This window comes from Cygnus atratus, unplaced genomic scaffold, assembly GCF_013377495.2.
Source record: "Cygnus atratus isolate AKBS03 ecotype Queensland, Australia unplaced genomic scaffold, CAtr_DNAZoo_HiC_assembly HiC_scaffold_245, whole genome shotgun sequence".
Lineage (NCBI taxonomy): Eukaryota > Metazoa > Chordata > Aves > Anseriformes > Anatidae > Cygnus > Cygnus atratus.
In genome coordinates, this window is record NW_026109838.1 from 2,660 (window position 1) to 18,000 (window position 15,341).

General features: G+C 56.6%; 2 protein-coding genes across 2 annotated transcripts; both read left to right on the forward strand.

Moving 5' to 3' along the window:
- Positions 1-363: 363 nt before the first annotated feature.
- LOC118249916 (outer dense fiber protein 3-like) lies at positions 364-5,924 on the forward strand. The gene is made up of 8 exons (XM_050716724.1): positions 364-496; positions 1,868-1,974; positions 2,829-2,955; positions 3,601-3,801; positions 4,194-4,295; positions 4,474-4,595; positions 5,003-5,143; positions 5,841-5,924. The coding sequence occupies exons 1-8, from the start codon at positions 364-366 to the stop codon at positions 5,922-5,924; spliced, it is 1,017 nt and encodes a 338-aa protein (XP_050572681.1).
- Positions 5,925-9,865: 3,941 nt separating this feature from the next.
- Positions 9,866-14,644, forward strand: LOC118249915 (outer dense fiber protein 3-like; the record flags this gene model as incomplete). Its single annotated transcript, XM_050716725.1, has 7 exons — positions 9,866-9,998; positions 11,370-11,476; positions 12,330-12,456; positions 13,102-13,302; positions 13,695-13,796; positions 13,975-14,096; positions 14,504-14,644. Coding segments are annotated over exons 1-7 (933 nt in total), but the record flags the coding sequence as incomplete, so codon positions are not given.
- Between the last annotated feature and the right edge of the window lie 697 nt (positions 14,645-15,341).

Genomic DNA, 15,341 nt, shown 5'->3' on the forward strand with positions numbered 1-15,341 from the left:
AGCCCGGGGCAAGGCCAGGGGCTGGAGGGGAGGCTACAGGGCTCACAGGATCCTCCTGATGGCAGCCGGCATAGAGCAAGGGCCACTGAGGCTGCAAGCGCGCGGCTGCCCTCAGGTGGGAATGGGCCAGGGCAGCTCTCCTGCCCCAGCCAAGTGAAGAGCCTCTCCCAGCTCCAGGTGATCTCCGCTGCTGGCACCCAGGTCCCGACTCAGCGCCTTCAGCCCTCGCATTCCCAAACATCGAGGTGGATGCCTACAAAAGAAGGGCACCCATCTACACTATGGGAGCCCAAAGTGCTGTAGGAGTGGGCGTGTGGGGGTGTGTGTGCCCCTGCTTACACCTGCAGAGGGACCAAACCGCCCATGACAGGCAGCTGCGGTCCTGGTCCCCAGTACCTTGTGGAGCCTGCCATCACCAGGACTGGGAAGTATGTGCCTCCAGGCACCCACATCCGGGGACTTCCCAAAATAAACACCACGGTGACACCCGGACCAAGTGAGTACCGGTTCTCCAGCTCTTCATCCCGACAAGACCCCAACGCCTCACTTTTGCCCTGGCCTTGCGGGGGACCCAGAGACCAGAAAGAACGTGGCATGGGCGGGGGGCTGACAAGAGGGACAGCAAGCTGCAAGGTGCAGAAACATCCCCTTTGGTGCTGCCTGTGTCCTCCAGCACAGGGCAGGATGACAACCAAGGAACACAGCCCTCGCATTCCCAAAGATTGAGGTGGATGCCTACAAAAGAAGGGCACCCGTCTACACCATGGGAGCCCAAACCAAACTTGGAGGGGACAGAACAGTAAAGCCTGGGCCCGCGGACTACTGCACAGGAAAGGTAAGGCAGCCTGCTCGCCTCCTGCTCTGTTTTCCAACAAGCAGCCTTCAAGCATCTCCCCCTCCTGCTGAGGCATTCACTCCAATACAAGTCCTCTCAGAGTGCAATAAAAAATACACCCAAAAAGACACCCCAAAAGACACCCCGTACCCCACAAGATACCCCAAAACCCCCATGGCATTTCTCCCAATAAGTTGGAAAAACACCACGGCCTCAGGCCGTGCTGGGCCAGGGGCCCATGTGCCGAGGCAACAGCGGGCTCAGGCTGGGCTGTGTGAGGAGAGGCCGGGGCTGCCCCTGCCAGGTCCAGCCTGTCCCAGAGTGCTTTCCAGAGGGCCCAGCTCAGGCCGCAGTGGAGTCCGTCGGGGAGGCTGCGGCCCCTCTCTGGGAACTGCTGTAGGAGAAAAGAGTGTGGGGTGTGCGCCCCTGCGTGCACATGCAGAGGGACCAAACCGCCCATGACAGGCAGCTGCGGTCCAGGTCCCCAATACCTTGTGGAGCCTGCCATCACCAGGACTGGGAAGTATGTGCCTCCAGGCACCCACAACCGGGGACTTCCCAAAATAAACACCACGGTGACACCCGGACCAAGTGAGTACCGGTTCTCCAGCTCTTCATCCCGACAAGACCCCAACGCCTCACTTTTGCCCTGGCCTAGCGGGGGAACAAGTGTGAGCAGCCATAAGTGCTCTCTGAGAAGGACAGCTGCCAAGGACCACAGGCCATGGGCACAAGGGGGCAGGACCCGGAGTCCAGATAGAAGGGGATGCGGGCGGGGGGCTGACAAGAGGGACACCAAACTGCAGCGTGCAGAAAAATCCCCCTTGGTGCTGCCTGTGTCCTCCAGCACAGGGCAGGAGGAGCTGCCAAAGAGCTGGGAAGTTTGCAGCTCTTCTGAAGAGCCCCTCCTCGGGATATATATTGCCTATATTTTGATATAGATTGCCTGTATATTGATATATATATATTGCCTCTGTGGCTGGACAAAAAAGCCAGCACTTGACTGCTATTCTTCTCTCCCCCTCTGTGTAGGTGATTACTGCACCGAGGCTTCCAACAAGCACGTCTTTAAGTGCCCGCCTGTGCAGTCCATGGCCTTCCAGCACGAGGCTGTCAGAGCAGACCACCCTCCAGGTAAGGTGACCCTGGGCAAGGCAGACACTTGCAGCCCTGTGTGTCTCTAGGGACAGCCTGCTGCTCGGCCTTCTTGGGACCAAACTGCCCGAGACAGGCAGCTGCGGTCATAAGAAGCAGACAAGTCCTTGGCTCGAGATAAGCACCGCTCTGAAACAACTAAAAGCATTGATGTGGTCTCACCACTATCTTCATTAAAATCCAAAAAAAAAAAGCATCATATGAGGCTCTACAAAGACAATTAACCCAAGCTCAGCCAAAACTATGACAGTGCGCTACAGGTTTTTACTGGTTGGGGTGCACGATCCAAATAGTTCAGAGACCACGGCTCCAGACCTAGCCGAGGAGGTAACAGCCCAGATGCCATCCCCCAGGCTCCCGAAGCCTGTATGCTGTCATAATGCGTTTCCATGACGATGCCGTGCCCTCCCCTATAAAAGCTGGCAGCTGACACCCCCAGAGTCAGAGTCTGTCGCGAGCTCTGCCTGCCCGCAGCAACTCTCTGTGCCCTGTGACTGTGAGCAGCCGCAGCAGCAGCAGCAAAGCTCATCCTCATCGAATTTGCCTTCCAAGGCTAAGAAAGGTGAAGTCGGGCTCCTCCCGCAGGGGGAGGCAGGTTTCAGACCTGGGTTTTGGGATTGGAGATTCAGATGTCGGTATGCTGGTGAAAGAAGAAGCAATAGCTTTGTTTCCTCTGAAGGCTCAATACCGAGGCACAGAGGGGGCGGTTGAGAAGTGGGGCTGTGTTTTAGTCCTGCGCGCCAAGTGGAGCATTGGCACCTGAAAGAGAGGGGCAGAGCTGAACTCCAGGCTCTTTCAGGGCAGCCCATCAGTAACTCTTCTGCTCTTCTGCCTTTAGGCTTTGGAGGCACCCACCAGCATGGACGGAGCCTTTGTGGGGACGTGGAGACCTCACCGCCCACGCGGCCCAATCATGGCCCAGTTCACCAGCCCTGGGCCCAAGTACTCCATCCCAGGGGCAACAGGTACCGCAGCCATCCCCAGGGCGGGCGGCACATTTAGGACATCCCTGCTCAAAGCAGCTCAAAAGCCATTGCCCTTTTTGTCCAAGCCTCCGTGCCCTCGGGAGCAACAGCCCCCCAGGCCTGGCAGAGGAAGGTCAATACTGCTGCCCTTGCTTGTGCTGACCCAGGGCAAGAGCTCCCTCATTCTGCCTGGCACAGAGGCGCTCTCAAGCCTGCGCTGCACCTTACCCCTTCCACATGCCAAAAAGCACTGCCCCGCACAGACTTGGCAGCTCGCCTGTTCCCCACTCAGCACAGCCGCACGCCCCACAATGTGGAAGCGTCGATGCTCTCATTATGGAGTGCCAACACTGGTGCTCCAAGCAGTTGTTTTGAACCGCTAGGGGCAGGAAGCGTGCCGGCCAGGCATCGGCTGTCTTTATCAGCTGAATTTGCAATGCAGCTACAAAGCCATTTGTGCTGCCTTGGCTTACTCTTCTGCACTCCAAGGCACTGCATAACCGGCTTGTATTTGTAGTAGACTTGGAGGAAAACGTCCCATGGGAGGGGAATTTATGGGGGCTGGCAACTCCAGCTGTGCCTCTTCCAGCGGAGCTTGAAGTGTGCAGCTGCCTGGAGGTGTCCTTTCCTTTGCTTGCTTCCTAGGTTTCGTGGGCCACAGTCCCACCAAAAGCCGAGCCCCTGCTTACACCTGCAGAGGGACCAAACCGCCCATGACAGGCAGCTGCGGTCCTGGTCCCCAGTACCTTGTGGAGCCTGCCATCACCAGGACTGGGAAGTATGTGCCTCCAGGCACCCACATCCGGGGACTTCCCAAAATAAAAACCACGGTGACACCCGGACCAAGTGAGTACCGGTTCTCCAGCTCTTCATCCCGACAAGACCCCAACGCCTCACTTTTGCCCTGGCCTAGCGGGGGAACAAGTGTGAGCAGCCATAAGTGCTCTCTGAGAAGGACAGCTGCCAAGGACCACAGGCCATGGGCACAAGGGGGCAGGACCCGGAGTCCAGATAGGAGGGGATGCGGGCGGGGGGCTGACAAGAGGGACACCAAGCTGCAGCGTGCAGAAAAATCCCCCTTGGTGCTGCCTGTGTCCTCCAGCACAGGGCAGGAGGAGCTGCCAAAGAGCTGGGAAATTTGCAGCCCTTCTGAATAGCCCCTCCTCAGGATATTGCCTCTGTGGCTGCAGAAAAAGACCGGGACTTGACTGCTTTTCTTCTCTCCCCCTCTGCCCTAGGCGATTACTTCATCGAGACGTCCAACAAGCACGTCTTTAAGTGCCCGCCTGTGCAGTCCATGGCCTTCTGGCGTGAGGCTGTCAAAAGAGACCACCCTCCAGGTAAGGCGACCCCGGGCAAGGCAGACACTTGCAGCCTCAGCGTGCTCCAGGGACAGCCTGCTGCTCGGCCTTGGCAAGGGGCCTACTTCCAAAGCCTCCCTCTGACCTGTGGGGCAAGAAGCAGCAGCTTCTCACTCGGGACTCAATCGCCCACCCTCTCTTCCCACTCCTCTTGCAGGCCCTGGCACCTACACCTTACCCAGGCTGATGGGACCCAACACAGCCTACACAACTGCCAGCCCGTGCTACTCCATGAAATGGAAGAGCAAGCACGATCGCTTCGATGCGGACCTCTCTAAGGTGAGCGATGCTTCCCTTCTTTTCCACATTGCCTAGTGAACCTCGGCTGCCTTCCCCACACCAGGAGCAAAGCCAGTGAATCCACAGCTGTGCTCGCAGGGCCACAGAGCTCTCCCAGTGTTCCAGCAGGAGAAGAGAGCACAAGGAGGCTCTGCCTACTCCTGCAAGTGCCTCGCTTTCCAGCTCTGGCCGTTTGGATGATGCAGAGCTCATCAGACCTAATGGCTACCTGCCTGCCGCTCTGGAAAATGCCCCTCTTTGGAGGGGAACAGACTGTGCCACTGTTGACATTGTCCCAGGCTTCCCGCACCCTTCTCTGTTGAGCCACTAGTGTGCAGCCCTCGTGGGGAATCGGGAAGGAGAAACCTGTGAATTAGCGCCCAACAAGGTCCCTGGCTCTCTTGCAGACTCCAGGTCCCGCCGCATTCCCAAAGATTGAGGTGGATGCCTACAAAAGAAGGGCACCCGTCTACACCATGGGAGCCCAAACCAAACTTGGAGGGGACAGAACAGTAAAGCCTGGGCCCGCGGACTACTGCACAGGAAAGGTAAGGCAGCCTGCTCGCCTCCTGCTCTGTTTTCCAACAAGCAGCCTTCAAGCATCTCCCCCTCCTGCTGAGGCTTTGCAGAACAAACGGGCTTCTCGCTGCAGGCACCAACTGCAGGACAGCAGGCCTGCTCCCTGCCCTTGCCCCAGAGCCTAGCAGAGGAAGGGCAGAGAACACGTCTTTTCCCTTCCACTCCCTCCGCCCTTACACGTGACTTGCTCATCCATCACAAGCCCTGGCGGGGGACAGAGCTCAGAAGGAGCAACTAACAAACAAAAATCAGGAGGGTTGTTCTTTACCTCTCCCCTATCTGTGCTGCCAATTGCTTGCCCTAAACGGAAAGAAATGGCAAGCAGGAAGAGCATCAGGGCATTTCGAGAGCTCGGTAATACGGGAGGTTTTGAAAGAGCATGCCACCAGAACAGGGAGAGTCAGCTAAAGGTTCCCAGGCGTGCCTATGGCCGTGGATGAGAAATGCCGAGTGCCCGTAACCGCCCTTGTTAGAGCAACCTGCCATCACTGCGACAAGTCTGCTCTAGCAGGAAGCTGAAGCGGCACTGCACTGACATTCTGACACGGAGCAGTAAGAGAGAGGCATACAGGGACTGTCTAGGAACAGAGGGATGTGTGGGACAACAAGAAGGACCATTAATGACCCCCGTTTTTGTTTTTTTTTCTTAAACTTTTCCCCTTCCAGGTGACGCTGATCAAGCCCCGGGCACCTGAAACCACTTTTGGAATCCGGCACTCCATCTACACAACTCCGCTCATAGTGGAATAAAAAAGATTCCCCAAAAGACCTTGTTTGTTCTCCTTGAGCTGTGAGGAGGGGAACGGGAAGGAGGGGAAGAGGGGTGTGAGTAAGGAAGGTTCCTTTTCTCTCTGTAAGCTTAAAGCCGCAGCAAAAAGAGCGCAAGAGGAGAGCCCTGCAATCCAAAGGGCATGCAGACAGCCAGCTCTACCAGCACCTTTTCACCCGCTTGCCTTCAACCCAATAGGCCTTGCATCCCCATTGCTCCCTTCACCCTGCACCAGGACCATGCCTCACCTGCAGGCTACGGAGCTCCTGGCTGAGGAGAGATGCCAGCCCACAAAGAGCCATCAGAGCTCAGCGCTGCGCTGTGACAGCACTCAGGGCCTTCCCTACCCACTCGCACCCCACAGCCGAGCAGCCTGGAGATGGAGATCTGTCCCTAAGGACAGAGCCCAGCTCCACACCCCAGTCCGGGGGGCACAGGGTTGGCATCTCCCCAGGCTGAGGCCAGAAACAATGCCGCTGGTGCTCTGCATCATCTCTTGTCATGGCTGTGCCTAAATACCCCAGCCAAGACCCCAAATGACAGACCACTCCAGAAAAAAGATGCAGGAATTCCTGCTAGGCGAGGCCCGAGGAGGTAACAGCCCAGATGCCATCCCCCAGGCTCCCGAAGCCTGTATGCTGTCCTAATGCGTTTCCATGACGATGCTGTGCCCTCCCCTATAAAAGCTGGCAGCTGACACCCCCAGAGTCAGAGTCTGTCGCGAGCTCTGCCTGCCCGCAGCAACTCTCTGTGCCCTGTGACTGTGAGCAGCCGCAGCAGCAGCGGACAAGCTCATCCTCATCGAATTTGCCTTCCAAGGCTAAGAAAGGTGAAGTCGGGCTCCTCCCGCAGGGGGAGGCAGGTTTCAGACCTGCAGGGCCAGATTTGAGGATCAAGGCATAAGTTCCAGGGTGCCCGAGGAGCCTTTCAGCACGGGGCTCGAAGGACTTTCTAGAGCAGGAGAAAGGATTTACCACCCTTCATCCTTAGGAGCTGCAATGCCTGTGGCGGCAAGCCTGCTCCTATCTCCCCCTGTGGACAAGCAAAAGCAGCGTGCAGGGTGCCCAGAGCTTACTGTGTTTGGTTGGAGAGCAGGGAGTTTAGAAACTTTGTATTACTTAGCCAGCTTCATCTGTAAGAAAATAGAGACTGGTATCTATCTCAAAGTGAGGGCAAGATGACCCAGGCCTGCAGGATGTGTCAGAGGAAGATTAGGTGAGGAAGTCATGCTATGCACGTGTGCTTGGATGTGTAACTGACTACGCTCAGTGTGCAGGCCTAAGTTGAGAGAATAAGATCAGAAAGAAGGAGATGGCCTGGGCATGCGCAAGGACTGGGTTCAACCAAGGAACATGGTAAGTCTACCGACGACCACCAGAGACTCCCGGAAAGACCACGAGTGGAAACAAATGCGGATGCATCAAAGAACTTTAAAGATTTTAATGAGTTACAGGAAATAGTATGAATATGATATTTATTGGAAATTTATTCCATGCTTACAAATGTATATTACCTCTGTAGCGTGAACAATTTGGCACACACACTAGGTGGCGCGATCCCCTGTGCACCCAGTGCTGCAAATAAAGAATGCCTGCTTTCTAAAACTCCAAATTGAGTCTTTGAGAGTTTCTTTGACCAACTTTCATGCTGTCACCCAAGGACAGAGCCCAGCTCCCCAGCCTCAACTGGAGGGCACAGGGTTGGCGTCTCCCCAGGCTGAGGCCAGAAACAGGGCCGCTGCTGCTCTGCATCATCTCCTGTCATGGGCTGTGCCTAAATGCCACCGCCAAGGCTGCAGAGTACTGACAATTCCGGAAAATTCCATTGGACTCCGGGGGTGGAGGGCTGCCCCCTGCCCCTCTCAGCCCTTTTCCACCACTCGGCTCCTCCTTGCACTGTCTCAGCTCCAGCCTGGGCTCTCCAGGAGCCATGGACCCGAGCCTTGGCGCGGGTTCCTCCACAGGGCGCCGGGAGCCCGCCACCTTCCCTCAGCTCGCCTCAGCCCGCGCCTTGCTCTGGCCTGGCTGTTAACAGCCGCCATGGCAGCAGCACCGCCTGGGACCGTTGGGAAGCCGGCTGGAACCGGCTGCAACCAGCACCAGGCTGCCCGGCTGCGTCCTCCATCTTGTCTCGCTCTGTCCCCAGTGCCCGGGCGTTCTGGTTTTCACCGCTCAAAGCCTTTGCTTATTTGGTTTTCTTGTCCTCCTGTGACCTCTGCAGGACTAAAGCATTCCCCCTCTGGTTTCACAGTCCTCCTCCTCCCCAACAAGCCCGTATTGGCAAGATATTTCCTTTGGCCTTGTCCTGGAATCACTTAGACATTTCCATGCCCTTGGCTCATCCGGGTCCAGATCTGGAAATGGATGGTGGTGTCCTTTGTTCAGCTGTGCCAAAATGCCAACCAAGTACTACTGGGACTAGTTTAGGTGGTTATTTTCCAAGTTTGAGGAAGAATGTGCAGGGAAGAAGAGTAGGAATGGCGGCATCAAGGACTTTGGTTCTTAAGCTGCTTCTCTGTTCAATGTGGCAGCTCCTAGCAATTTCTCTGTGTGGAAGGACGATGGGTGAATTGACAGACTGCTTTGATTTCAGAAGCGGATGACTTCTGATGAAAGGCCATTGGAACAGCCTGGTCTTCATGAGGGTGGCCATTTCAGTTTGCCTTAGCTGTTGTAAATAAAGACCAGGTTTTAGATTTCTTTTTTCTTGTGCATATGCTATCATGGCTAAAACCCAAGATGAATTCACTCTGTTGTTCTGAAACTCGAGAGAACCTGCTGCCTCAGAGCCCAATATCCCCGTTTTCCAGAGAAACGGTGCTTCTTCCATGAACTGAAATACAGGGATGTGAGCAGAACTGTCCGAGCTCCAAAGTCGTAGATCATTCATTGCTCTGCGAGATCTTCCTGTGCGGTTTCAGAAGAGGACTTGTCTCTCCAGTATTCTCTCAGAACCAAAATTTACATTACACAGAATCATAAAATCGTTCAGCATAGGAAAAGACCATTTACTCCCACCTTTAAACAAGTCCTGACAGGTTCACCACTAAGCCATGCTACTGAGTTCTACTAGGCCTCCCCTACCCACTCGCACCCCACAGCAGAGCAGCCTGGAGATGGAGACTTGTCCCCAAGGACAGAGCCCAGCTCCACACCCCCCTCTGTGGGGCACAGGGTTGGCATCTCCCCAGGCTGAGGCCAGAAACAATGCCGCTGCTGCTCTGCATCATCTCTTGTCATGGCTGTGCCTAAATACCCCAGCCAAGACCCCAAACGACAGACCACTCCAGAATAAGAAGCAGGAATTCCAGTGGGACAAGGCCGGAAGCAGTGAGGCACAAAGGCCTTTGCCTGCTCAGCACAGAACGCGCTGAGAGGCAAGCTCACCACAACGTGTCCTTAACGAGAGCAAGGCCTGCTCTCTGAGGGGAGGTTTGGGATTTGAGCTTGGAAGCCGCTGTTCCAGCCCCACGCTAGCGCCTCCTGTCAAGAGGCAAGTTCTGCACGAGCAGGGCAAGGGCAGCAGCCCGGAGAAAGAGACCGAAGCAGCCTGAGACAGGAGCCCGGGGCAAGGCCAGGGGCTGGAGGGGAGGCTACAGGGCTCACAGGATCCTCCTGATGGCAGCCGGCATAGAGCAAGGGCCACTGAGGCTGCAAGCGCGCGGCTGCCCTCAGGTGGGAATGGGCCAGGGCAGCTCTCCTGCCCCAGCCAAGTGAAGAGCCTCTCCCAGCTCCAGGTGATCTCCGCTGCTGGCACCCAGGTCCCGACTCAGCGCCTTCAGCCCTCGCATTCCCAAACATCGAGGTGGATGCCTACAAAAGAAGGGCACCCATCTACACTATGGGAGCCCAAAGTGCTGTAGGAGTGGGCGTGTGGGGGTGTGTGTGCCCCTGCTTACACCTGCAGAGGGACCAAACCGCCCATGACAGGCAGCTGCGGTCCTGGTCCCCAGTACCTTGTGGAGCCTGCCATCACCAGGACTGGGAAGTATGTGCCTCCAGGCACCCACATCCGGGGACTTCCCAAAATAAACACCACGGTGACACCCGGACCAAGTGAGTACCGGTTCTCCAGCTCTTCATCCCGACAAGACCCCAACGCCTCACTTTTGCCCTGGCCTTGCGGGGGACCCAGAGACCAGAAAGAACGTGGCATGGGCGGGGGGCTGACAAGAGGGACAGCAAGCTGCAAGGTGCAGAAACATCCCCTTTGGTGCTGCCTGTGTCCTCCAGCACAGGGCAGGATGACAACCAAGGAACACAGCCCTCGCATTCCCAAAGATTGAGGTGGATGCCTACAAAAGAAGGGCACCCGTCTACACCATGGGAGCCCAAACCAAACTTGGAGGGGACAGAACAGTAAAGCCTGGGCCCGCGGACTACTGCACAGGAAAGGTAAGGCAGCCTGCTCGCCTCCTGCTCTGTTTTCCAACAAGCAGCCTTCAAGCATCTCCCCCTCCTGCTGAGGCATTCACTCCAATACAAGTCCTCTCAGAGTGCAATAAAAAATACACCCAAAAAGACACCCCAAAAGACACCCCGTACCCCACAAGATACCCCAAAACCCCCATGGCATTTCTCCCAATAAGTTGGAAAAACACCACGGCCTCAGGCCGTGCTGGGCCAGGGGCCCATGTGCCGAGGCAACAGCGGGCTCAGGCTGGGCTGTGTGAGGAGAGGCCGGGGCTGCCCCTGCCAGGTCCAGCCTGTCCCAGAGTGCTTTCCAGAGGGCCCAGCTCAGGCCGCAGTGGAGTCCGTCGGGGAGGCTGCGGCCCCTCTCTGGGAACTGCTGTAGGAGAAAAGAGTGTGGGGTGTGCGCCCCTGCGTGCACATGCAGAGGGACCAAACCGCCCATGACAGGCAGCTGCGGTCCAGGTCCCCAATACCTTGTGGAGCCTGCCATCACCAGGACTGGGAAGTATGTGCCTCCAGGCACCCACAACCGGGGACTTCCCAAAATAAACACCACGGTGACACCCGGACCAAGTGAGTACCGGTTCTCCAGCTCTTCATCCCGACAAGACCCCAACGCCTCACTTTTGCCCTGGCCTAGCGGGGGAACAAGTGTGAGCAGCCATAAGTGCTCTCTGAGAAGGACAGCTGCCAAGGACCACAGGCCATGGGCACAAGGGGGCAGGACCCGGAGTCCAGATAGAAGGGGATGCGGGCGGGGGGCTGACAAGAGGGACACCAAACTGCAGCGTGCAGAAAAATCCCCCTTGGTGCTGCCTGTGTCCTCCAGCACAGGGCAGGAGGAGCTGCCAAAGAGCTGGGAAGTTTGCAGCTCTTCTGAAGAGCCCCTCCTCGGGATATATATTGCCTATATTTTGATATAGATTGCCTGTATATTGATATATATATATTGCCTCTGTGGCTGGACAAAAAAGCCAGCACTTGACTGCTATTCTTCTCTCCCCCTCTGTGTAGGTGATTACTGCACCGAGGCTTCCAACAAGCACGTCTTTAAGTGCCCGCCTGTGCAGTCCATGGCCTTCCAGCACGAGGCTGTCAGAGCAGACCACCCTCCAGGTAAGGTGACCCTGGGCAAGGCAGACACTTGCAGCCCTGTGTGTCTCTAGGGACAGCCTGCTGCTCGGCCTTCTTGGGACCAAACTGCCCGAGACAGGCAGCTGCGGTCATAAGAAGCAGACAAGTCCTTGGCTCGAGATAAGCACCGCTCTGAAACAACTAAAAGCATTGATGTGGTCTCACCACTATCTTCATTAAAATCCAAAAAAAAAAGCATCATATGAGGCTCTACAAAGACAATTAACCCAAGCTCAGCCAAAACTATGACAGTGCGCTACAGGTTTTTACTGGTTGGGGTGCACGATCCAAATAGTTCAGAGACCACGGCTCCAGACCTAGCCGAGGAGGTAACAGCCCAGATGCCATCCCCCAGGCTCCCGAAGCCTGTATGCTGTCATAATGCGTTTCCATGACGATGCCGTGCCCTCCCCTATAAAAGCTGGCAGCTGACACCCCCAGAGTCAGAGTCTGTCGCGAGCTCTGCCTGCCCGCAGCAACTCTCTGTGCCCTGTGACTGTGAGCAGCCGCAGCAGCAGCAGCAAAGCTCATCCTCATCGAATTTGCCTTCCAAGGCTAAGAAAGGTGAAGTCGGGCTCCTCCCGCAGGGGGAGGCAGGTTTCAGACCTGGGTTTTGGGATTGGAGATTCAGATGTCGGTATGCTGGTGAAAGAAGAAGCAATAGCTTTGTTTCCTCTGAAGGCTCAATACCGAGGCACAGAGGGGGCGGTTGAGAAGTGGGGCTGTGTTTTAGTCCTGCGCGCCAAGTGGAGCATTGGCACCTGAAAGAGAGGGGCAGAGCTGAACTCCAGGCTCTTTCAGGGCAGCCCATCAGTAACTCTTCTGCTCTTCTGCCTTTAGGCTTTGGAGGCACCCACCAGCATGGACGGAGCCTTTGTGGGGACGTGGAGACCTCACCGCCCACGCGGCCCAATCATGGCCCAGTTCACCAGCCCTGGGCCCAAGTACTCCATCCCAGGGGCAACAGGTACCGCAGCCATCCCCAGGGCGGGCGGCACATTTAGGACATCCCTGCTCAAAGCAGCTCAAAAGCCATTGCCCTTTTTGTCCAAGCCTCCGTGCCCTCGGGAGCAACAGCCCCCCAGGCCTGGCAGAGGAAGGTCAATACTGCTGCCCTTGCTTGTGCTGACCCAGGGCAAGAGCTCCCTCATTCTGCCTGGCACAGAGGCGCTCTCAAGCCTGCGCTGCACCTTACCCCTTCCACATGCCAAAAAGCACTGCCCCGCACAGACTTGGCAGCTCGCCTGTTCCCCACTCAGCACAGCCGCACGCCCCACAATGTGGAAGCGTCGATGCTCTCATTATGGAGTGCCAACACTGGTGCTCCAAGCAGTTGTTTTGAACCGCTAGGGGCAGGAAGCGTGCCGGCCAGGCATCGGCTGTCTTTATCAGCTGAATTTGCAATGCAGCTACAAAGCCATTTGTGCTGCCTTGGCTTACTCTTCTGCACTCCAAGGCACTGCATAACCGGCTTGTATTTGTAGTAGACTTGGAGGAAAACGTCCCATGGGAGGGGAATTTATGGGGGCTGGCAACTCCAGCTGTGCCTCTTCCAGCGGAGCTTGAAGTGTGCAGCTGCCTGGAGGTGTCCTTTCCTTTGCTTGCTTCCTAGGTTTCGTGGGCCACAGTCCCACCAAAAGCCGAGCCCCTGCTTACACCTGCAGAGGGACCAAACCGCCCATGACAGGCAGCTGCGGTCCTGGTCCCCAGTACCTTGTGGAGCCTGCCATCACCAGGACTGGGAAGTATGTGCCTCCAGGCACCCACATCCGGGGACTTCCCAAAATAAAAACCACGGTGACACCCGGACCAAGTGAGTACCGGTTCTCCAGCTCTTCATCCCGACAAGACCCCAACGCCTCACTTTTGCCCTGGCCTAGCGGGGGAACAAGTGTGAGCAGCCATAAGTGCTCTCTGAGAAGGACAGCTGCCAAGGACCACAGGCCATGGGCACAAGGGGGCAGGACCCGGAGTCCAGATAGGAGGGGATGCGGGCGGGGGGCTGACAAGAGGGACACCAAGCTGCAGCGTGCAGAAAAATCCCCCTTGGTGCTGCCTGTGTCCTCCAGCACAGGGCAGGAGGAGCTGCCAAAGAGCTGGGAAATTTGCAGCCCTTCTGAATAGCCCCTCCTCAGGATATTGCCTCTGTGGCTGCAGAAAAAGACCGGGACTTGACTGCTTTTCTTCTCTCCCCCTCTGCCCTAGGCGATTACTTCATCGAGACGTCCAACAAGCACGTCTTTAAGTGCCCGCCTGTGCAGTCCATGGCCTTCTGGCGTGAGGCTGTCAAAAGAGACCACCCTCCAGGTAAGGCGACCCCGGGCAAGGCAGACACTTGCAGCCTCAGCGTGCTCCAGGGACAGCCTGCTGCTCGGCCTTGGCAAGGGGCCTACTTCCAAAGCCTCCCTCTGACCTGTGGGGCAAGAAGCAGCAGCTTCTCACTCGGGACTCAATCGCCCACCCTCTCTTCCCACTCCTCTTGCAGGCCCTGGCACCTACACCTTACCCAGGCTGATGGGACCCAACACAGCCTACACAACTGCCAGCCCGTGCTACTCCATGAAATGGAAGAGCAAGCACGATCGCTTCGATGCGGACCTCTCTAAGGTGAGCGATGCTTCCCTTCTTTTCCACATTGCCTAGTGAACCTCGGCTGCCTTCCCCACACCAGGAGCAAAGCCAGTGAATCCACAGCTGTGCTCGCAGGGCCACAGAGCTCTCCCAGTGTTCCAGCAGGAGAAGAGAGCACAAGGAGGCTCTGCCTACTCCTGCAAGTGCCTCGCTTTCCAGCTCTGGCCGTTTGGATGATGCAGAGCTCATCAGACCTAATGGCTACCTGCCTGCCGCTCTGGAAAATGCCCCTCTTTGGAGGGGAACAGACTGTGCCACTGTTGACATTGTCCCAGGCTTCCCGCACCCTTCTCTGTTGAGCCACTAGTGTGCAGCCCTCGTGGGGAATCGGGAAGGAGAAACCTGTGAATTAGCGCCCAACAAGGTCCCTGGCTCTCTTGCAGACTCCAGGTCCCGCCGCATTCCCAAAGATTGAGGTGGATGCCTACAAAAGAAGGGCACCCGTCTACACCATGGGAGCCCAAACCAAACTTGGAGGGGACAGAACAGTAAAGCCTGGGCCCGCGGACTACTGCACAGGAAAGGTAAGGCAGCCTGCTCGCCTCCTGCTCTGTTTTCCAACAAGCAGCCTTCAAGCATCTCCCCCTCCTGCTGAGGCTTTGCAGAACAAACGGGCTTCTCGCTGCAGGCACCAACTGCAGGACAGCAGGCCTGCTCCCTGCCCTTGCCCCAGAGCCTAGCAGAGGAAGGGCAGAGAACACGTCTTTTCCCTTCCACTCCCTCCGCCCTTACACGTGACTTGCTCATCCATCACAAGCCCTGGCGGGGGACAGAGCTCAGAAGGAGCAACTAACAAACAAAAATCAGGAGGGTTGTTCTTTACCTCTCCCCTATCTGTGCTGCCAATTGCTTGCCCTAAACGGAAAGAAATGGCAAGCAGGAAGAGCATCAGGGCATTTCGAGAGCTCGGTAATACGGGAGGTTTTGAAAGAGCATGCCACCAGAACAGGGAGAGTCAGCTAAAGGTTCCCAGGCGTGCCTATGGCCGTGGATGAGAAATGCCGAGTGCCCGTAACCGCCCTTGTTAGAGCAACCTGCCATCACTGCGACAAGTCTGCTCTAGCAGGAAGCTGAAGCGGCACTGCACTGACATTCTGACACGGAGCAGTAAGAGAGAGGCATACAGGGACTGTCTAGGAACAGAGGGATGTGTGGGACAACAAGAAGGACCATTAATGACCCCCGTTTTTGTTTTTTTTTCTTAAACTTTTCCCCTTCCAG

Coding starts and splice junctions, on each gene's coding strand:
- LOC118249916 (XM_050716724.1), top strand. CDS start 364: ATGACAGGCAGCTGCGGTCCTGGTCCCCAGTACCTTGTGGAGCCTGCC. Junction 497..1,867: donor CACGGTGACACCCGGACCAA/GTGAGTACCGGT, acceptor CCCTCTGTGTAG/GTGATTACTGCACCGAGGCT. Junction 2,956..3,600: donor CTCCATCCCAGGGGCAACAG/GTACCGCAGCCA, acceptor CTTGCTTCCTAG/GTTTCGTGGGCCACAGTCCC.